The 24,236-nt window shown below is 41.9% G+C and overlaps 1 protein-coding gene across 2 annotated transcripts in view; it reads left to right on the forward strand.

Moving 5' to 3' along the window:
* lpp (LIM domain containing preferred translocation partner in lipoma) overlaps positions 1-24,236 on the forward strand; it is a 192,877-nt gene that overhangs the window by 66,011 nt on the left and 102,630 nt on the right. For both annotated transcript variants that reach the window (XM_080472965.1, XM_080472966.1), the window contains exons 4-5: positions 1,766-1,965; positions 23,404-23,507. In XM_080472965.1, coding sequence (XP_080329091.1) covers positions 1,770-1,965; positions 23,404-23,507 — 300 coding nt within the window. In that variant the 5' untranslated portion in view covers positions 1,766-1,769. The remainder of the gene's footprint in view (positions 1-1,765; positions 1,966-23,403; positions 23,508-24,236) is intronic.

Genomic DNA, 24,236 nt, shown 5'->3' on the forward strand with positions numbered 1-24,236 from the left:
TCGTACTGCAACCGCAACTGCTAGTTCATCAACAAAAGGTTCGGGGCATAGTAACAATTCACCTAAGCTTAAGGCCCGGGTTACACGACAACATGTCAAATGAAAATACCTCGTTTCTACATTTTTGTTTTTTGTTTTTGTTTCAGACAAGTTTTGTGTTTACATGGAAATGGCAGACAAACAGAAAACAATGTAGTTCGCATGCCAGGCCACTAGTGAGCACTGTTGTTTTTTTTAATAATAATAATACCTAATTTTCATATGACGCTTTTCTTGACCCTCAAAGACGCTTTACATTGCATTACTCATTCACGCCATACTGGATGGTGGTAAACTACGTATGTAGCCACAGCTGCTCTGGGGCAGACTGACGCAAGCGAGGCTGCCATTTTACACCATCAGCCCCTCCGACCACCACCAGCCACTCGCTCTCACCCTGCATTCACTCAGGCAGTTTTGGGGTTCAGTGTCTTGCCCAAGGACACATGTAGGCAGGCAGAGATGGGAATTGAACCTGCAACCTTCAGATTGGGAGACGACTGCTCTACCAACCTGTAATGAAACCACACACATGTGCAAAGAACAACATGCTATGAACATTAACAATGGGAGTAGAAAACACACAAACACTTGTCGTGGTCTCACTGCACATTTTTCCTGAAATGTCTCTAAAGACCGTGCCTGAAGACAAACAAAGAAGGCGTGAGCGGGACATGTCCATATAAAACCTTTCTCCTTCATTATATATTAGTAGACAAAAGCGTCTTGTACTACCAAAAATACAGTACAATTAGTAACATCATAGTTATTGACTTGTGACACACAAAAGCTTCAGGCGTGTAATATTTAGGCTGTGGTTTTAGGTTAACGTTGACTTAAGCCATTCTATAAACCCATTGACCTGGAGTAAGAGCAGCCCCATGTGCTAAAATGCAAATCTATTTTGAGGAGTTATACCTGTGACACTCTAGACGTGCAAAATATTTTGCCATTGACCTCAGCTGTAATTGTTCTACAGCCTCTGGAGGCAGAAGTGTTTGAACCTGTGTGGAATGGCCGCACCTCAGGGCAGTGTGGAAACAATGATAAATATGCTGAGAAAAAAAACCCTAAAACCATGACACATTTTACACACCTGCATTCTTTCAGGTATTTGAAGCATTCTTCGGATGAGTCAGTTAAAAAATTGCAAAAACAAAGTCTCACAGTGCTACTTTCAGAAAATACAGATATTTAATTTTTGAAGTATTTTTCCGCATTCTGGCTTTTCTGGAGGTTTTTTTTTTTTATTTTTTTTATTTGCACATCTACCCCTTTGTTGTGAATGGGACATCCCTGACATGCCTTGAAGAAATTTCTTTGACTATTTGACTTAATTATGAAGTGTTGAATTTGAAAGCTGAAATCAAATTAGCTGTGAATCAAGTGTTTTTGTTGAAGTTATTCCTAAAAGAGCACCGTGATGGTGGCACTTCTGATGTTTTTATGCACATGATCACTTCCACTCATGAACAATTTATTCGCTTTCTGTAAGAGTCAGAGGAGGCTGTTTACTTGTACACCTTGTTAGTTACAGTGCGATTATACACAAGGCCTCACTTTTTCTTCCAAAAATAAGCAGGACGGATACTTCCCAAAAGGTGCTCACCCCTCTTTGAGTTTAGTTATATTTTCCAGAGGGTCTCCATGGCTTGTTTGTCTTGTAGTCGCACCACTGATCTTTTTTATTTTTTTCATTTTAACTATTTGTGTGGTCCCTCCTCAGAGCCATGTGGAACCCCGCCAATGGTAACGACCAGTCTGGACAAGTGGCAGCCAGGATGGAGACCACTCCCTCTTTGGGGAGTGCGAGCATCTCCATCTCTCAGCAGCAGGCGCCCAAGAAATTTGCCCCTGTGGTTGCGCCCAAGCCCAAGTTCAACCCTTACAAGCAGATGGCAGATGCAGCGCCTCCTGAACCCGCAGGTAAAAACACAGAAAACTACACCCAGTCAATCATATGAGGCACATCACAAAGAAAATTCATTACATGTCCAGAAAAAAAGGGTCATATTTAGCATCGCACTGACTGGGAGTTGTCTCTTGTTCTTCCACATCACCAGCCACTCATCCAGAATCACTTGTTAATTCTTTTACAAAGGCCGGCTATTATAAGACCCACAACCGCCTTTTCATCCACAGTTCACCAGGTGGTACATTTCTCTGATACTGGTTTCCATAGTGATCGTATAAAATAGTTTTTTTCCACCTCTAAAGAGCTCCTTGAGAAAGAAAATGTGATTTTGATCTTCCATTATGCCATTTCTGGACCTTGAACAGGCTTCACCAGAGCTTTCACAGTCACCTGCCAAACAGAAAGCGGTGTTACGAGAACAGAGTAGAAGACCACAGCCAGGGCCTGAAACACTCTCACTGATACTCAAAACTATTTTATTGTCAACGGAAATGTTGACTTTCCTGTGAATAATTCTTGCTGTAAACATGGCGCTTATATCGATCAATTTGAGCATGAACAAGAAGCACATGGAACAGTGATTTTGAGGAAATATTTGGAGATCAACATCGCAGCCTTGCTTTCACAAAATGTTCACATGAAATTTTAGAGGGACGGACCAGAGCAAGTAAATAAACCAGAGTCTTTCTGCCAATTCGTACAAGAGGTCCAGAATTCAGACAACAGCGCTTGTTTCTTAGTGACAGCGACCAAAGAGAAATTTAACTTATCCTCCCTTTGAACTACCATATGAATAAAATGAACATAGATGCTCAAAAAAGACAGCAGGTTGTTGGAAGAGCCGGATCAGTGACTGGTGCGGACAAACGAAAAGATTAAGATTAAAGTAATTCCTTTCCCGTATTGTGTAGTGACTGAGACTGCAAAGTGAATGGACCTTGTGGCGTTGTGAAAGTATATGATACCCAGTGTTAGACATGTGAGTCAAACAGTAAGAATATATCTCACTTTGTTATTCTCCAGTCAGTGTAAATCTCTCGGCCTTTTCTTTAATTCTGACCGTGTCCATGTATTCACCACGAAGAGTTGTCGATCCCTCTGTAAGTTTTATCAAAAGAATGAACTCCCAACAGTTTTATGGCAAAGACTTCAAGCGGTTGTTGCACAACAGCGCATCAACAGCAAATTAGATCATTCGATTATGCACTCGAGTAATTATCTAATCTACTGATTAGTAATTGTAACATGATTTGCATGCTGTAATATGGCTACATCAGTGCGTTATGGACTCGTGTGATGCCAATACGGACTCTGATAGGACCGACTGTCTGTGGCTGGTACTGTGACAAGAAACTTGTTCCTGTGTTCCCACTCATCACCCTCCATATTTAGTCTTACGACATCGAACAATGGCCTCACATCAAGTCCGAGTGCACCTCTGGAAAGTTGCTCTGACCATCATGTTGTTGGTAAAGTTGACTTCACAGGTGAATTTAACTCGTTAGAACTCTATTCGTGCAGACGATTGTTGACCATTGACACGCGGCATCTCTTGAACCCCAGGCCCACGCTTGTTTACAAATCTGGAGCAACACATGAGAAGAGGAACGGAGGTGTTAGCGCAGGCCTAATTTGGAAATAAACACGCAGTGTAAGCACTGTGGTTTGTAGTCAATGTGTGAGTTCAGGAAGCCTTGTGCTGTCTGCTGTTTTAGGTCCCCCGGGAGCCCAGGGTTTGTTTGTATGAGGAGGATTCCTCCTCTGCAAGTCAATATGCAATAAATGTATTTAATTCTGTTTAATTGTCCTCATTAATTATTGTTAAGGGTTATATTTTGGAAAGAATACTGTGGGTGATAATTATTTATGTGGATTTTTGTGTTTATTTTTGTAGCAACTGCCCTCTCCGTTATTAACCAAATGTATAAAGATATAACAAGTTCATTTTTTTATTTAAAAGGGAATGTTCTTACAGCAAGGTCTTTATATCGAGAAATGCAAATAAACATATCAAACTTTTATCTGATTGCAAATTTTCTGAAGAATCGTTTTACCCTATTAAATGTCGACAAACACAGGATGTGGCTTTGGAGTTACTGGCAAGAGATAACGCTGAAAGCTGAAGTGTTGCAGCCTCCTCTGTGCTACTTTTAGGCATTTTTTAAAGCTCTGATGGTTACAGTTTGCAACACTTAATTTGTGTCTGAAGTCTTGAGGGTGCCGCATGTAGTAGAAGGTGGAACAAAAGATGGAAATTGTATTGTACTCTTCTATGTCTCCCACCTTCCCGTCTAACATGGTGAGTTGTAACATGAGCATTATCTAAACCTCGACCCTCGAACACCCCCATGAGAGCCCTCGCTCTCCAAAACAGGGAGGAGGGAAACGGTTATGAAATTCCGCACCGAGCCAGCAACGCTGGCTGTCAGGCTGAAAACACTGCCGTCTGTGGGGGTTTGTGGTTTGAGCTGCAGACTGTCTTCCACTCCAGATGTTTGTTTTGTAAAAAATTGTTCTTAGACGGCTGCTTTTGGAGTTTGCCCACCAGAGGGGGGGGGGGGAAGAAAAACACTTCTCGATAGAAGTTCAAAACAGTTGGAATCCAGCATTTAAACTTTTAAAGTGGAAAATATTTCCATATTCATCAATGAGGTGATGCAAAGCTCGGTAGATACGATTTCAACATAAAAGAGACATAAGTCAGTATGAGAAGGCACATAAATAGAGTTTAGGAAGAATGAAGAGGAGGCAATGTTGTGTTTCTAGCTTTAGCATCGCTTAAAGAGCCCCAAAGTGTCCTATCTGAAGTGAGTTGTGGTTTAATGTGAGCAGCTCCTGTCTCAAACAGCATGTACCCAAAATCTCTTTTTCTAAAGCTCAGGAAGATTCAGAAGATGAGGATTTCTTTTTGGGATGATAGTCAATTTGTAAAAAAAATTTGAAGGAATGAAATATATATGGCCATGTATTTCATCATTGATACCGATCCTTTGTCAGAAATTTTAATGTGCTGGCTACAGATCTAGCATTTTTATTTTATTTATTCAGCATGCAACATTTTTCTAAAATGAGCCTCAAGCTTTTAATCTGTTTTTTTTAATTGATGCAGACAGTAAAGTATAGTTCATACTGAAGCAGTACCTCCAAACTCTGATGAGACTCCTGGAAAGATATTGGAACCCTGGTTTCCACTATTTGTTTTCTTTGAAAATCATTTTTCAGTTTGAAATGTTTTGGATTCTAGATTGTAGCCAACCTTTAAGCCACACTCCTCGCCGGCAAATATGCATTTTCACAGTGCAGCCAAACAAACGTGTGTCTTCAGTACTGCAGTGTGCAAAGAAGACATGATTAACAAGGAAGCAAATTTGATAGTTGTTTCTGGATTATTCCATCCTTCCTTAGAAATTGCGTTGAATTTGTAAGTCCTGAACATTGTAGCTAGTTTTTTTTAGCATCATATAGTTTGTTGTTTTAGACTCCCATCCTCTGTCACTTCATCAACCTGTAACCAAAACCCGCTGCCTGCCACGGTTTGTTTGGTTTTACAGTGCAGCCAGAAAAAACTCACATTGGAGTTGGTGTAGTACGAACTAAAGACAGATCTTGCAGACTCCAACCCAGACAGTTAAAAACTAATGTGAAACAAGCTACGGCAAAAATGTTGGCTTATTTAACAGCTGTTACTGAAATCTTCCAACCACAAGAAAAATTTAAAATCAGTTTGGAGTTTATTGAAAAAAAAAAAAAAAAAAAAAAAGGATAATAAACAGTGAAAAATTGTTGTTTTGGAGCATTAGTAATCTCTTATGACTCAAATATGACTTATATCAATATCAAACTGAGACCCGCTCCTTTGCATTATGTGTTCTTGTTTACAGTGCAGCTAAACAGATTAATGTTATATATAGTCAGGCTTCGTTTGCATGACAGTGTTTTGAGTGAAGATGCATCGTTTTCACATTTTCGCTTTGAAAACGATGTCCGTGTACACAGCAACGACAGAAACGCTGAAGACGATGTAGTTTTCATGTATGGCCACTCGTGGGTGCTGTCGTTTGTTTTTGTAATGAAACAACGCACACACGCATATGCTATAAACGTAACAATGGTAGTATCTGAACATTCGTATGAACAGACGTATTAAACTACCAAGTCCCAGGAGAATACAGACGGCAAGTCGTGACACTCTGAAGCCAAACATTGTTCCTATTGTCCATCTACTGAGCATGTGCAGAAGAAGTATTTCCAACAGTCGCGGTGTGCATGCGTGGTAGCAGCTCTTTCTACATGGGGACAGATCCCGGATGTTTCCAGAAAGTTACATTTTTCCCCTTTTTAAATGACAATGGAGTCAGAGCTTTTTCAAAAAGCGGCGTTTTCAATGGCTCCAAGCACCCAAAACACACAGAAGATTTCGCATTTTCACTTAAAAACAGGCCCTCAGAGTGGAAAGACCAGATAGCTGCAGTCCTGCTTCTGTCTTTCACTGCTCCACTACACCTGAATCTTTTGAATGTGTCATCATGAAGGCCAACAGGAGGTGTGATGGTGAGTCACTGAGTCACAAATTCAGCTGTTTTGTTGCAACGACTCGTCAAACTACGACGGACTGTCGACTTCCAGACTCTCCTTTTTTCCACCACAGAGAGAGTAAGTTGCATGAACAGGGAACGTTGGTGTTCCAATAAGGCTGTAACTGTGTCTTTTACATTAATGGAACATGCTTCACTGGGATTAGTGTCAAATGGAATAAAAAAATCTACATTCTTGTCTCAACTGGCAATAAAGAATTTCAAATTAAATCTATCAGTGTTTAATTTTTACTTGATAGCGTAATAATATTCAGATATGTTTTGCTATGATAACCATGACGTAAAAATCATGGCAACTTTAGACGTATGTGTGACAGTAGGTGTACATAATATGATAAGTTCTTCATCACACAATGAGAAGAGATTGTACAGCTCCCACTGAAATCAGAACTGTTAAAATGCTGTTTTAGCTTACCTTAAAAAATCTGATTTAATTTATTTTTTAAATAGAAAAATGCACATACTTCAAATGTAACCCTAATAAAATTGTATTCATTAAATCAACCTCGTCTAGATTATGTCTTAAGCTTCTGTTGTGAATACGAAAAACAAAACAAAAACAAAAAAACCTCACAACAACCGTCGATTTAATAACGGTCTGTGGTGTCAATAAAGTCAAACAATCCCAAAATGTCACTTCACCGACATTTAATCTAGACTTGCTTTCCTCTTTTTTCATTGTCTGGATATTTAAGAGGATTAATGAAACACTATAAAAAGGGTGGGAATACATCTGTAGGTGATGTCATTTCGTAGCCTTGTACTTGGTAACCCCAGCATATGGAGATGGTAACTTCAGTTTTTTCCCCCTCATGACCTCATTTATATTGGCGTTCTGGTAAGACCCCATGTCCCCTTTGACCTGAGTAAACACGGGGCATTTCCCATATTTGCTACATCACTTCAACTGTGTGCATTTAGTGACAATAATTACCTGCATGTGTTAAGAATGAGAACTTGTGGCCTTGAGCGTTGAATAAATGAAGTGGAAGTAAGAAAGAAAGAATCATTCATGGGAGATGTTCTTTCTGGCACACATGCATTGAAGCCTCTCCTGTTGTTGTCATGATTCTAACTTTGCTGGTTTTTAGTTTCCTACTCGTCGCAACATCTCATCAAATTAACCTTGTTTATATGAGCAGTTGAAGTGTTCCTTTTCCCATTGAAACAAAGTTCAGTAATGACATTTTTGATTGGTTGTTGTCAGCTTTTCCAACGGGCGGAATATGTAAAGCCATCTGGAGACATCACCACTTGTCAGAGGATAAGACGCCTTTATGAGCAGATTATCTAGGTCTCCTCCTCATTTATTTATTTAATATCTTTTATATCAAATGTGAGGACTGTCTGATGTTGGGGTGGGGGTGGGGGGGGGGGGGGGGGGGGATTAGCATAAAAATTAGGGGACAAGTCAATTTGGCACGGCGCCTTCCTGTCCCCTTTGTCTGGCGGAGGCCCGGTGTCGGGGTTGGAATGAGCAGTCTGTTTATTGTGCGGACAAAGGAAGCCAGTGCAGACGGGGGCGGCGCACAGCAAGCGAGGTCTACCCTCTAATTTATTTCTTTCCTTCTTTTTTATTAATAAAGGCAGAACTTGTACTGATTAAAGCCCCCCAGCAGGAGGAAGTCAAAGACATATAAGTCTCAGACGGTGACCCTCAACTGAAAATTCTTTACAAGTGATCAGATTTAAAGCTTTAAGTTGATCTCATATCGTACATGTGCTGCAGAAAGGTCAGTCATGATTATTGCTTTTTTTTTTGTAAGAAGCCTTGAAGTGTTTCTTTTTTCTAAAACATCAGAATATAAAATATTGCTCAGGATTACCAGCACCCCTGAATTAAATGTAAATAATTACAAAAAGACCCATTTCTCTGTAAACACAAAGTAATTGTGCACTAAGATGAAGAAAAATAAATTGCTGAATGGAAACATAAAGGAAATGTATGTTGAATACTATTCTAATAATGGCAACAAAAACAGAACAAAAGATTCTTTTGTACTCAAAACAAATGCCGGTTTAACTAAAAAAAGGTTTAATCAAGAGTGATAACTGCAAAAGATATTTTAAATATGAATAAAACTGCAAAGAGACACCCTGAAATCCATGTTTTTACACTTTGTTATCAAGTTTCACAGTCAAACTGTTCAGATGATTCCTGGGTGGAAAGTTCAGGAGAAACTCAATGAGAAAAGTGTGAAAAGGGAGAAAAGAAAAAAAAAAGAGAGAAAAAAACAGCTTTTACCTGAAGAGCAATGTAGAGTGCATCTTTCAGCCTCTACCAAGCTCAGCAGGACTGAGGAGAAAAGCTCTACTGAGAGAAAGGCAGCAAGTGTCAGAGAGGCTCAACAGTCTTTATGGGATGAAATAGACTCACATGACACTAAAGCTGAGGTGGGACGTTTTTGATGTGGCCTGTAATCAACCTAAACTGAGAAGCCACCAAAAGCCTCGGTCTCATTGTGCAGTACGTGCTGGAGCGGGCCTGAGTGGGGCAGAGCGGGGTGGGCCGGGGCAGAGCGGGCCTGAGCAGGGCAGGCGGGGTGGGCCGGGGCAGAGCGGGCCTGAGCGGGGCAGAGCGGGGTGGGCCGGGGAAGAGCGGGCCTGAGCGGGGCAGAGCGGGGTGGGCCGGGGCAGAGCGGGCCTGAGCCGACCGGAGCGGGGCAGAGCGGGCCTGAGCGGGGCAGAACGGGGTGGGCCGGGGCAGAGCGAGGTGGGCCGGCGCAGAGCGGGCCTGAGCGGGGCAGAACGGGGTGGGCCGGGGCAGAGCGAGGTGGGCCGGGGCAGAGCGGGCCTGAGCGGGCCTGAGCGGGGTGGGCCGGGGCAGAGCGGGCCTGAGCCGGCCTGAGCGGGGCAGAGCGGGCCTGAGCGGGGCAGAGCGGGGTGGGCCGGGGCAGAGCGGGCCTGAGCGGGGAAGAGCGGGGTGGGCCGGGGCAGAGCGAGGTGGGCCGGGGAAGAGCGGGCCTGAGCGGGGCAGAACGGGGTGGGCCGGGGAAGAGCGAGGCAGAGCGGGGTGGGCCGGGGCAGAGCGGGCCTGAGCGGGGCAGAGCGGAGGGGGCCGGGGCAGAGCGGGCCTGAGCGGGGTGGGCCGGGGCGGTACGGTAAAGCGAATCGCACCAAGAGCCGGCTCTGTTGCGCGGTTCCACCACAGAGAGTACGTTTAAAATGCAGGTGGGGTTGTGAACGATGCAGGTATGTTACGTCATGTTACAACAGTACCTGCGATACCAACGTGGGAGTTGCGGCCGCAGCTCAGGCGTCCGTCCACGTTAGGCTGTGAGCCTCCATTTTCTGTGAAACAGCTTGCAGAACTTTCTCATTCTGAGCAGCAGCGTCCAGCTGAATCTCCTCTTCCGTTACTGAGACGAGCGTCTGCACCTCGTCACAAGGCCAGGATGCTGTGTGGCGCCGACATTTCAATGAACCCAGTTAACACAAGTAATGTGCGCAAAGCGGCGTATGTAAACAACAACAGGAGGGTTTATACGGCTGATGAGATATTTAAATATTGCGGCTTGTCCAGGGTGACGATCTTCTCTGACCACTCAGCAGACGGCTGCGTTGTTGCTCCTCCTTATGGAACCGTATCGATGTGCGAGGTGCCTCAACGGAGGGGTGATGAACAATCGTCACTGGTGTTTACGGTTGTTTCGGTACCGTCCACAACGTTTGTTGCTGGGGATGCATGAAAACCTGTCCTGTCCGGCCCCGTGCCGGCAAAAACAGCGCGGTGGAACCGCGGCTAAAAGGCCTGGAAACCTTAAAGGATCTCACTGAAAGAGTGGAAGAAAAAACACACACACATTCTCATGTTCGGGCATTGTTTTAGTTCCAGGCTGAGTTTCCTCCAAAATCTCATTCCACTGACTGAAGTTCACATCCTCTTTGTTGTGGTTCAAACACTCTTGGTTCTGAAGTTTAAGTTTCCCCTGAAATCATAACCCCCCCCCCTCCCCTCTATCAGTGAAAAGCTTCTGGTCGTTATCTGCTTGTTCTTTGTTTCTGTTCATTTGCTGAGATTTGGTCCAGTTGCAGTTATTTCTCCTTTATTGAAACTTTAAAATGTTGGGTGTCAGTATTTCCAACTAGTGATGAAACCTTGAAGGTTTTAGGGAATCCTAAAGGTGGACTATCGTAGATATTATCTTTGCGTGATTAGAATGAAGATCCTCTTGGAACGATGGAGGAAATGTGATGAATTCAAGAACGAGGCAATGCAATCCAGTGCAAGAGCCCCGCAAGCAAAAACGCTCCTTCACGAACTCATCGAGTTCAGTTTAGTCAAAACAGTATTGGCAGTATTGTGTTATTTATGCGTACTTTCAAGGTCTGGATGAAGTTTAAGAAGCCCTCGTGTTATTGATGTGGAGCACAAATGCATTGCAGCCCTGCTTCAGGAATCTTAGAGACTTAAATTGTTCAGGTTTCATTAGCGTAGGACCTCACAAGCATCCGCAGCTCTGCGTTCTTCCTCAACATTCTTTCACGTTTTATTTAAAGTCTTGAGAAATGCAGTCTGGATTCCTGTGCAGCTGCCGTGGCACCTCAAAAGCGCTCCGGTGACAGGTCGGTGCCCTCTCTCTACGCTCCCTGGTAACTTCTCTGTTTGCATGCAAGAGCGTCCGCATGATGAAACGGTGGTGTCCAGAGCGACGTCCAGGACAGAGGTCACGTTCCTGAAACAGACCGAGGGGTTCACCTTTCGCTGATCCGACTCTGTTTGTGTCCGACACCAGCAATGTCCTCACATTTTGAACCGCTATTAAATGTATTTCACGCTTTATTCAAATATTCAGAGCAGGATTATTTCAGTCAAACATTTTAAATGTGAGAAATGTGGTTTTCTTTTTTTTTCTTTTTCTGTTTGATATGAATCCAAAGATTTACTCAGCGTAAGACATGAAACTAAAAAATGAATCGCTCTGAAATGAGTCACTATCCACACTTTCATTCATAATCATGTATTATTAGACCATTAACGTCTCTTAACCAAGTGTCAGATTTATTTTAAGTAGCAAACCCACACTGACTACATTGTCTCACGATGCGTGGCCACTTATTATCGACCTCATTAAGTTTTTGCAGCAGAGCTAATCACTAATACAAGTTAAACATCTGAGGAATGCTGCTGCTTTCGTCTTTAAGAAGCACCTTCAACTTTTCTCCCTGAGTTACCAGAAACCCCGCTAATTGTTCGCTCAGAGCAGTTCAAAAGTGTTGAACATGTGCATAAGCTGTTTTCATTCCTCCCTGCTTGGCTGCCCACGGGGCAAACTGACTACCGGTTGTTATGTCAGAGTCCCTCATGGGTGTCACCAGGAGAATTGACAGGAAATCCACCAATGAGTGTGTTAGTCCCTGTAGATACCACAGGCTGGCGTTGAGCGTGCACAAACACAACTTTTTCTCTGCTTCTCCACTTTCTACAAACTACTTGTTGTGTTTTTTTTTACTTAAGTGAATTTTATTAGCAGTTTTTTTTTTTTAAAGTTGTTTCCCCCCCTTCTTTGTTCTCTTCCTTTATGTTGTGTATTTCTGGTTGTTCAGTATTTCCTTGGGTGTTCAACGTAAATGTGATTCAACTAGCACTTTTCACTAATCCTGGTCTTGCCCCTGAGTCCTACAAGTTCATGGTGTTGTTGAAGGGGTTTTCTTAAAGTTTTCACTAATAAGTCACGTCAGGTGCATCTTCAGATTGTTTTTTTTTTTTTTTCTCGAATTAAAACAATCTAATAACCAAGTCTGTCATACAAGAAGTCTTGAAAAAAAATCTGTCCAGTATGACAAAATAAATTAAAACCTTTATATAGAATCAATGATTTGAATGTATTACATGTTTATTTTTTACTGTATTTCTGCCCCTTTATGTTTATTCCAATATCATTTCTACTTACATTTAGTTTTAACTACAGTCATTTCCCTGCTAACTTTCATGACTTTGAACAAATCTCTATTTATTTGGGAGATTTTTATGATATATGACACCAAATCCTCAGCTTGTTCCATTAGTTTCTGCCTCAATAAATTGATTTGCTTATGATTTATAAATAACTTCAACCGTTGTTGATGTTTCTATTGTTTAACATTTGCCTCCAGAAGATGCAGTTGGGTACCGACTGTGGAACTGATGTACAAAAGCCATCTGTTCGGTATAAAATTAAATAGAGTTCTTCATCAGATATATGAAATGATATTGTAAAATTACTTGCAGGCAATCATTTTCGAAGGTCATTCTAATATTTGCTCATTTTATGAGCAGTGAAACAGAAATGGCCACCTCAGAAGTGTCGCCTCACATAACCTGTGACACCGGCGGCAAAGAATAGCAGTGGAGATTGACAGTCGAGTCGCCGCACAACTGAGGCGCCTGGGAAAGGTTTCATGTTCTGAAACCGGCTGAGTTCACAACAGCAATGACGTCCTGGCCTGACATTTGACTGTCTTCATTTACTGTGTCTCTCTGCCTTGTTTACACAAAACACCGGCAGAGCTTCCCGGCCCACCTTTGTTGAAGCTCTCACCTCTCTCTTATCTCATCTGAAAAGAAAATTCAATGTTTGGAGGATCCGGCTATTAGAAAATGCCCAGTTCTGCCTTGAAGTCATCACCTTTCCTCTCTATTTGTTTCTCCGCTTTTATAGAATAACGGAATCCACCTATTGTTTCCGAACTCGATTCTCCTTCGAGTGGCGGAAGCCTTACTTCGACCTTCTTCATTTACACTTAAAACAAAGTGCGTCTCCAAAGACTGGAAATCCTTCCCCTGCGTCTCTAACCCAAGTGAAGTCATGAATCACTCTTCTATACGTATCGTGCTAATTAAGAGCAGGGCTCGGCTGCTTTTCTGTAGCGGGAGATGGAATAAAACGTGGTCCGTAATTATGTCAAAACAATGTGCTCTCAACCTCTGCCACAGCACACTTGGAGCATGGAGATAAAACGTGTGGATTCCAACTACTTTGTGCAGTTTATGTGGAAGGGATTAAAGGTTTTCCTCTTTGAAAAAGAGTCAAGTCCTTCCTCAGATTTTTTTTCTTTTTCAGTTTTAATACTGGTTGCTGCAGGTTTTGTGTGAATTCAGCAGTGCAAAGAAATATAGACTCCATTGGATTCCCCCCCCCCTCTTTTTTTCTTTACACATTTGGGTCAACATATATTTGATCTTTGCCCATAAAGCTGATGTTATTAGTTAAAAGACACTGAAGCTATATTTATTAGTGCGCTGAAAAGCCACCTGAAAAAAACGGGAGCACACCCTGTATAAATGGGCTTCCACGGAATCCAATCTTTTTTCTGAATGTCTTCCACACAAGTGAAATTAGTGTAATCTCAGTCTGATTGTGTAAAACCAACAGTCATAAGAGCTGCTGCACAGACAAGGTTCAGGGGTGACACGCTTCAGAAGTAGTGCATTTAACCACACATCTAAAATAAAAAGTTGCAACAGATGGATTGAGATCTAAAAGTCTAATGATTTGTACTGTAAAGATGACACAAAGCCTAAAGGGAAAGAAAGGCGGGAGCCCCTAATATTATCAGCTGAAAACAGATTATTAAATTGAGATGTCAGCTGTGACAACATTCACAGGCAGAATAATATTCTGGATTACATATGCGACAACACATTATCAGCAGGGTAGAACTAAACTTTCTCCTGTTAATGGAATAGTCCAGTGCATCGTGAGTTTCACCTCAATAATTTACTGGGCATGTAGTTCTGATAACATTACAATTAAAGTCTTTTTTTAGCAGTAATAGTCGAAAACCAGATGAAAGTTAAAGAAAACTTAGAAGAGAAAATCTCTACCACCTTCAACAGTAAAAATCACAAAGTCATCTGGCCATTGGGACAGTGTGTTTGTCCAGTAAATTTTGCCCTAAGGCAGAGTTTAAAGCTAAACGTAATCTTCCGGAACCACAGAGCACCTGTGTCAGATCTGAGAGCAGCTATTCCAACTGATTTGATTTAGACGCTCAGTGTGAAAGAAAATATGTTTGCAGTCCAGTGTCATTTGTTCGACTGTTCTTCTTGTCATGGATAACCTAACAGGTTTGTTTTTTTTTTAAAGTATTTACTTTTGCGCTTCACCCTACAAGTCTTTCGGTTAAACTTTGCAACACATAGTTGTCATGCCGTAGTGAAGCTATGCTGGAGACATGACACACGTGAACCAACGCTGCCGCCGCTCCTCCAAACTCTATTTTGGTTGCAGCTTCTGCAAACACTTGTGGACATCAGGGACTCAGGCGTCCAGCCGTAAATCAATCATAACTCGTGGGAGGTGACTTCCGTTGTGCACACCCTGAACGCCCTTTCCCCTCTATTTTAAGTTGCTCTGTTTTGTCAGTGTGTGTGTGTGTGTGTGTGTGTGTGTGTGTGTGTGTGTGTGTGTGTGTGTGTGCATCTGAGCTGCAGCAGCAAAACGTTACGTGAAAGGCAGTTCTGTTGTGTGCCAGGCTTTGTCCTAAGTCCTGGCAGGCCAGATGGCCACCGCTTACACACGTGGAACTCAGATAATATAGTACATATGTAAATCTGCAAACATATGCTCAAACCTTCAATGTACAATCTTCCTCCCACAGAGTTTACTAATCCTTACCACACATCTAAAGTGCTTAACAAAAAAAAAAAAAAAAACTCATCCGCCACCAGCACAGGAGTGTTTTTTTCTCTTTTTCAAGAGCTGTATCTCTTTACAGTAAAAGGCATATATATCTATATATATATAGATATATATGTATTCACACACATACACCACAACTAACAGACTACCGCAGTTAATAGTCATACACAGCAGCATTCCAAGTGTTAATAACTGTATCACTTACTTGGTTAAAAAAAACAAAGTTTAATATTAGTCCCAGTGTCGCAGCTGGATCCATCTCCATCCTTTTATCATCCCCTTAACAATACTCGGGTCCCCGATAACCAATTATACCTCTTATGGCCTCTCAAATAACTTTAATCACTGATTAGGATTCCTTGTTCACAAAGCAGCTACTTAAAAGTAATTGCTCAATAAAGAGAGGGGAAGTTGTCGTATTAAGTAGGTGTTCCTGCTGCTTCTCTCATTAGCGCTCACTCGGAGCTTTCATCTCCCCATTGTCACAAATGGAGCCGGCTTCATTCACGGCACAGGAAGCGTTCCCTTGCTCTGCCGCGACTGCCTCATGCCGCTTCGCAAAAAAAAAAAAAAAAAAACCCCAGGATGGAGCGCTGGCTCCAGCACGTCTTCCACTTTTAGCTGTAGAAAACACAAGGTGACGCCAGCGGCGGACCGGACCCAGGGTCTGGATTCTACTCTCAGACGTGGAGGGATTTTTATTTATTTTTGGGTGTAATGGTTTTAATTGGAGTGTGTGAGGATGAGTGATGTCACATTGTGGTGTCGTAGCAGCTCTTGCCTCTTGCCCTGTGTGCTTTGGTTTCTCCCCACAGTTCAAAAACTTGTATAGTTTTATAGTAGTTATAGGGGCTTTGCCGTCTCCGTTTTGACCTTCTGACGGACTGACGAGCGGCCCAAGGTGCCTCCGGGCCGTTCCCCTGGGGTTGGTTGTCGCTCCCCGAGACAATAATCCAGATGAGAGTGTGAATGTGTGACTGTGCCACCGCCGCCGCCTGTCCATACACCTAAAGTCATCATGTGGATTCTACTAAATCACCCAGGTTTCTCCTGATCTCCTTGCATGAGAACATTTTGCAGGACTTTATAACAATGAATTTATTTTGATAGTAGACACAATTCTTATCACTCCTCCTGCAGTTGAACTCTATTATCATGATATCTGCTATATAATCTAGTTAATTCAGTTGATCTCTTGTTGGTATGGATCACCAGCCGCGGACTGACTGGAATTGTAGGAGGATTTAGCTGTCATCGTAAAATATTAAAGATTTCTTACACGTCCAGGCACATTCTCGCCATGATTATATTTTCTTAAATTGAAAAATTATCTGGTTTGTCACTCAGATACAGTTACAACACACAGAAACCACCAAACGTCCATCTGTAATTACCGTGTAATTTAGTTTTGCCAAATGAGACCTCGCTTTTATAGATTGTACTTAAAAAAAAAAAGATGTTTTGCTTTAACATTGTGTATGATTAACATCCGACCAGCCCCTTGCTGTGTTTACAGTCTGTCTGTTTCAGGCCAGTCGGCACGCTGACAAGCCCTGGAAAACTGCTCAAATGCTCAAATGTCAATAAGGCTCACCCCAATTCCCACGTCTTATGCTAATATTGTCCGGAGGGCAAGATCTGATTCCAGGAACCAAAATTGGAAGGAGGTCCGTCTGGTCATACAAATTCAAGTTGAGTTGCCAAATTCCTGAAAAGAATGTGTGTGAAGTTGCTGCAGTCCAGTACGAGAACGTAAGGTTTCTACAGCTATTTAATTCAGGTCATTCTGAGATACATTTGGATGGAACGGGATTGTTTTAGAAAGGTTAGAATATAGTTAATGTGAGCATCACTTCCACTCACTGTGCTGTGAAGGCCTGCCGATGGCCGTTAAAGGTGATGTGACGACCACAGTGTGACCGCGAAGTTCTGAAACAAACAAACGTTTATTAAAATGAGAAGACGTGATGTTGACTGATTGCTGGACTGCTTCAGTTGGATTTAGAGGGAGAAATACTGATGATTCCTCATGGTCAGTCAGATAAATACCCAGCGGTTTAATGCGGTTTTAACTTACAGGTACATCGCAAACAAATTGGAATATCATGAAAATGTTCAATATTTTCTGTCACTCACTTCAGAAAGTCAAACCCATATATGATATAGGCTCATGACACACAGAGTGAAATATTTCAAGCCTTTATTTCTTGAAAGTTTGATGACCCACACTGAGAGACCATTTAAAGGCTCAGGAAAGCTTTGCAGGTGTTTTGAGTTCATCAGCTGATTCGGGTGTGACACCATGACTTTGCAAAACTCAACTTTTCCACAATATTACAATTTTATGAGACACTGAATTTAGGGTTTTCACTATCTGTAAGCCATAATTATCAACATTTCAACAAATAAAGGCTTGAAATATTTCACTCTGTGTGTCATGAGCCTATATCATATATGAGTTTGACTTTCTGAAATGAGCGACAAAAAATATTGAACATTTCCGTGATATTCAAATTTTTTGAGATGTATCTGTAAGTGATGATCAGGTCGTGATATTTATGCTTTTAAAGTCACCGTAACACAGTATCCTGATACGCTGACTTACATCTGTTGTTGTTTTCACTCTGGGTCAGGTGGTTATGATTGTAGAGTAAAATTTCAAGATTCGTAGAGTGAAAAGTTTCTGTGTCACCGTCTGTGGAGTAAAGCTGTGGGATCAATATCAAATATAAATCAGTTTAAAATAAGATATAAAGGATGGATTCTTGAGAGGTACAATAGTTCATCTTTGTGAGGGTTTGCTTGTTAAATGGAGAATTTTGAATCCAAACTGCACCGAAGTTTATAATAAACAGATGTGCAACTGCTGGTGTTAAATGACATTTAAGGAACCTTCGTCATGAGTGGTTGACTGGGATGTAGGAGTGTTGGAGGGGGAGGAGTAAATACCTTTTTACTCATGCAAGTGTAAATTAAGTGGAGTTTGTTGTTTCTTTAGTTTTTCTGTTTGTTTTATTCATCTAAATGTTTCTTTCTTTTCTTTCTTTTTTATATTTGTATCTTTGCAATAAAGATTCATTCATTCATGCATTCATTCATAACACAACCTTCCCTTTGGTGGGTCTTTGTTTAATGTCGATGCCTTCAATAGGCATGAAAAATAATTTAATTAATTAATTAAATTACTTTAATCAACATGGGGAGCAACAGCAGCCAACCGTCTCTGATAACCAGCTTAATCACGTCGTCAAAACGTCATTTTAATGTGCACACGCATTCAATAAGCGCACATGTATTAGTAATTAGTGAGCAGAATTGTAGGAAAACAAACATGTTGAACTGGCTGAACTCAGAGACGACGGAGCTTCCACTGGATTAAAAACCCGAAAACCCTCTTGCTTTGTTTTTATGTAATACACTAAAGTACCAAGAGAGGCGCTAATCACCCATTTCGTCAAGAGTTTGCAAGATTTTGTGCCCAAACTGCTTTTGGTGCAGTTTTGGTGTGAACTTTAAATGAGATCCAGATAAATTTAGGAGTTTTTAGCTGGTTTACTTTTTCTCGCTTCGTTTTTTGCGATTTTTTTATTTTTATCTACACAAATCAAACATGTAGGTAAACAGCAAATTGGCAATAAAAGGAAACGAGTCTTTCTATGTTGAATAAAACTCTCTTTTACTTCCAAGGCATTTCTTTAGTTTTTTGTTAATTCAGGGTTACCTTTCTGATAGGTGACTTTGCAAACATTTATTACTTGCAGTGAAAGGCAGCGGGGAAGTGAAGCAGATTGTACTTGTACAATGGAGATGAATGTTTATTTACATGAAATTTTTTCAAAAGCTGCATCGAGCCCCTCCCACATCGACTGAAGAGCCACATGCAGCTCCAGACCCCTGGTCTCCTGAATCAATGCAGAGGAGATTGTAAAACAAGAAAGTAACAAACAAACAAACAACAACAACAAAAAAATCATTATAAAGAAGAACCGAAACAGCTGTGAGACTTACGTGTTGTTACATTAAGATATTCCAGATTTTTCACAATCGTCTGCATCAGAGGAACTTCAAATAACATGAAAACCTTTGATGTTGCTGCAGCTGAGCACACAATGTGGGAAATGTTCACTATTAACTCTAAAAACGAGCTGACTGCCGAGGCCGGAGCCTCTCAGAGCACTGTGCCAGCTTAAAGAAGCTGGGACAATGTTTTATACATTTTTTTTTTTTTTAAATGAAGGCACACAACATCATCTAAAGGATCATAGAATCATCATTCTTAACTGGTATCAGTCATCAGCAGCAGCAGTATCAGTAGAGACTGAGGCGGACTACAGGCTGCTCCTTTCTGGTCATTTAACTTAGACAAAGTCAGATCCACTTTGATACAAAATAAAGAAGTTAGATTGAAGATCATTTTTGGAAGATTGTCGGTTCGTTTCTAAGCATTGCTTGGACAGATTAAACTGCATTTGTAAGCGCAGTCTCTTAGAGACAGGCTTATGAGGAATAACCCATAGACTTTTACAGATTGTGTTTTCATGTTTGAAAATAGTTAATCAATTCCAAAAATCACAAGACAGATGGATCGCTGGATTCATGTTTTTGGATTTATTGCGTGTTAACCGGGTGCGCATGTACAGGGAGCGCAGATTGTCTCCATTTTTTTGTGTCTCACTGACTTTTCTTTACTTTGATGGCTGGCAGTTCCCCAAAAAGTGAAAGTCGCCGAACAAATCAACTGAAAAAGAAAAGAGAAATGTGGATGCTTTGCTTTTTAACGCTCGGCTCTTCATCAGGATTATTCAACATTGGGAGAATTTACAGATTAGGTGAGTAAGAGATTTGAAGTAGAAAAATACACCTGAATGTGACAATATTTTAATTTGCACTAGCATGTTGATGGTGGATAACCACACCGCCGCCTAGTGGGCACCTGAGGTAAATCAGCAGGTGTATTTTCTTTCAAGGATAACGTCATATTGGTGAATGTTTGTTGATGCTGTCGTATGTTTGAGGGCGATTATGAACTGCAAAGGCACATCTCACTGTTCCGATTGCATTAGATTTGTCTCTGGTGGTATTTCTATTTGAGTTTTCTAAAATAAGATGAAAAAATATATGTATGGTGCTGATTACACCGTGTCACTGCGTTGTCACCCGTCTTAAGTCATGTGAATGAATGCTGTCCTTAAGCGCATTGCTTAAGCTCCTCCAGTCGCCATCAGTGTATTTATGAGTGTCAGGTAAATCCTTTTTGCGGAGGAATGTTCAATTATGGGAAATAAGGTATAACATTACACGCCACTTAATTTGAAAGGCTCCTCTTAAGTGACTGTTTCTCTGCCGGCCCTGAATCAGCTGCAAACAACTTCAAGGTTGAGTGATAGAAAAATAGGCTTTTGCTGGAAAGGACTACTGGGAATACGAACGCCACCAGCGGTGGTGTTTTACATTAGCGCGTTAGCACGTCTCAATCTCCAACTGACTGGCACGATGACAGCTGTGAGGAAAACAAGGTCAGAGAAGGAGGAGGAAAGATCCTTTCAGCAAGAAGATGCGTGGCGACCTCCCGTTCCTGCTCCGAGTCTTGGCTCCCCGTCGTTTCCACGCACACAACCGTTCGACCTTTTCAATAAAACATGCACCTCTGAAACATTTACAACACTTGTGTTTTCCTGAAATGATGAATCCAAAACCTCTCTGATGTTCGAGAGAGACGTACACGAAACTTAATGTTTTAATTCTGCGTAAGCCACGAGTTACAAGTGACTTATATTCTGACTGGGAAAACCAGAAGGAGAGGAGGAAGGATTGGAGCAAGCGGGGGGGGCAGAGCCTTGTTGTCGAGCAGCATATTTTATTTTCTCTCCCAGAGGTTTAGAGGAGCTGTTACACTCTGGAGTTTTAGTGGAGGTCACAAGGTTATTACATAAACAATTCACATGGAGGCCTGGGCGCCCAGAGGGAATGTTTAATGCAATGCTCACAATTTCTTGAATGTAGTAATGCTCAAGAAGCAGATGTGTCCAATTTTAACCATGCTGCATTATCTCTCTGTCTTCACTCCCCCCCCCCCTCCCCCCCTCGCCACTCCTGTTTTGTTAAGGCAACTAAGGAGTAAAAAAAAAAAAAAAAAAGCACGCTTAATTAATTTGGTCAGCTGCCTTGGATAAACTACATTGATGACATCAATTAGATTCTAATGAAAACAGATAAAAGCCAAGGAAAGCAAATGGAATTTCTGAACAGGACTCATCAAAGTCTCAGCATTGGAACAAATTCCCATTACGTCTCATAAAAGCCTTTAATTTGCAAAGCTCATGTCTGGTTTGGTACTTAGAAGTACATGGTCAAATGATGCAGTCTTAAGTCCTGCGTCGAGAGAAAGCCAAATCAGAATTTAATTTGGCACGTAACTCCTTATCCTGTCTGAAACATGTGGCTGGATGCAATCCTTGGATTAGCGTGCACTTCAGAACTACTAAATTTGGCTTGTCTTTCCTCCTCTGGCAGAGCAAACACCTAGTCTAACCCGTTTGTAACACAACATTTACATTTCCAATCTCGGCGAGAGAGAGAGAGAGAGAGAGAGAGAGGGGGAGCGAGAGAAGAAAAGCCCACATGCTTACTACAGATTAGTACTTCTTCGTTAACCAAATTGCTGCAATTATGTGTGTCAATCCATTGACGTGGGCTCCACTTCTTTGTCTCTGTCACTCTCCTTCTCTGTGTGACCTCTTTCAAATGTCTCAATTGGTTGTTTAAGGAAGATTACAGTTCAGGAAAATGGTTGTGCGTTATTGTGCAATAAATGACCGTGTTAATAATTCCACATTGTTGAGCCCCGGCGGTTTATGAATAGCACAATTTACTGCAGGTATTCAATCAGTGCATCCCTGCACGTTTCCCCTCATAACTTCAAACTGAAAATAAATGAAGAATAGATTAACTGTAAAGCCACTCAAATTATTTCTGCAGTCGATATTGATAAGCGCTTTAAGACTTGATCGCGTGACGTGAAAATTTCATGATAATTTGTTAATTTTTTTGTTTTCACTTTACTTTTACATACGTTTTACACATGTACTTATGTTACACTGTGATGTTTGTTTTTCTAAATGTTTCCGCTGTTAAAAAAAATAAAAAAGTACATCACCCAATTTATTGATTTGCAGACGTAGCTATAATTCATAGATAATACAACAACATTGGCATCTCAATGTTAGTGAGTCTGCGTGTCATTAGGTGACGAACTTGTTGATTTGTTCATTCTCAGGATATTTTTACAATGCAAGACACACAATTTTACAATTTTAGTTTGTTGCCGTGCCAACGGCTAACATTTTTAAAAATTCGAAATGATTTAACTATAAAAAAAGAAAGTTTCCTCTTTGAGAGCATATCAATGAAAAAAGTTCATTTCAACATTAGTTATGAGGTGATGCTGATTCGTACTGGAGAAGCCAATTTAATCTAAAGGTTCTATTCCCAGCGACAACCTGTACAAAGGTATGGCCTCCACACCAGAAACACATGTGACTGTATTAGGATGGTTTTCACATTGTACCACGACGAAGTTTCTCTCTGGGAGGAGAAAATAGATTTAACTAATTTGCTCCTGAGGGCTGAGCGCTCGTAACAGATAAAACAAAAAGATTTTCCTGCTTTATTCTGAAGTTGTAGCATCAATACCTTTAGATTCTGTGGATTGGCGAGGATTGTTCATGTAATATTGATTAAATAAAATGAATTGAGATATGTAAATGTTAAGTCTTTCAGCTGTTACACCAGCGGACCCCCTGCAGAGCTGCTCATGTATTTCAACACACGAAGCTCAGCAAATCTCACTATGTAATCTGCTTTCAGCCTGCGCCGTTCAAAGCATCATGTGAGCTGTTACAGCTACTGTAGCTCGTTGGGTTCACAGGAATTACTTGGCCCTCCACCCTCGAAGCTTCCTGGTTGTTCTGTGCACCTGCGACACGACATAATATGAAGGTTTCTTCGTTTTGGTGTTTGTTTTCCTCAGTTGAGAGTCGGTTCTTTCAGAATTGTGACCGTTTGGCAGCAGAAAAAAAAAAAGAGGAAGTGTCTAATAAGCGTTTTTTTTTGTTTTTTTTTCTGTGTGTGTGTGTGTGTGTGTGTGTGTGTGTGTGTGTGTGTGTGTGTGTGTGTGTGTGTGTGTGTGTGTGTGTGTGTGTGTGTGTGTGTGTGTGTTTCTCCATCCTAGCGGACTACCCTCCCCCTCCGCCACCTGCCGACGACTCCGCTGCGTTCCTGTCGTCCCCCGGCTCCTTCCCTCCTCCGCCGCCCCTCAACTCGTACGATTATCAGGTGAGAGAAGCCGCCGCCGTTTCACGTCTCCGTGGGCTGTCAGTTACTCTCTCAAGAGCAAGCCAAGGAATCAAAGACAGCCCCAAGCGGCTACACTTGAGTTCACGCACCGGGTCCAGCATGGGAGAGTAAATAAATAAATAAACAAACAAATAAACAAGAAAACAAACAACCGTCTGCGCATTTGAGCTGCAGCCAAGTGCAGAAACGTCCAGGTCCAGATGCAGCCCGGAGACACAACACACGCACGCACGCACGCACGCACGCACGCACGCACGCACGCACGCACACACACACACACACACACACACAGGGTTGTGAGGGTTGCGAGGATAGGAGGATGACACCTATTGGTGGAGGCTGGTCACTTCTCCCTGCTCTGCTGGTCTCAGCCCCCGCAGGCCTGTGGCCCTCCTGGGGTACCCGGCCTCGGTGCTCCCGCTGCACTGACACTCTGAGCACTTGACCTCTGCAGAAAAATCCTCCCAAGTGCTTCACATTCCTTTGTTCAGTGGAAGCAGGAGGGGAAGAAAAAAGGGAGAAAGCAAAGTCTCCCTCTCCGAGCGCCTCATTTGATCTGAGCAGCTCTCCTTCCTAAATGAACGCTTCCTTTGTGAGTTTGGAGACGGATTGTTGCATAATTGAAATAAAGTTATGCAACGTGTGTAAAGCCGCCGTCCTTCCCACACACGGTACTACTGTAAACACGGCAAGCTCTATAGACTGCAC

Source organism: Lipophrys pholis (assembly GCF_963383615.2).
Source record: "Lipophrys pholis genome assembly, chromosome: 10".
NCBI classification, from domain to species: Eukaryota; Metazoa; Chordata; class Actinopteri; order Blenniiformes; family Blenniidae; genus Lipophrys; species Lipophrys pholis.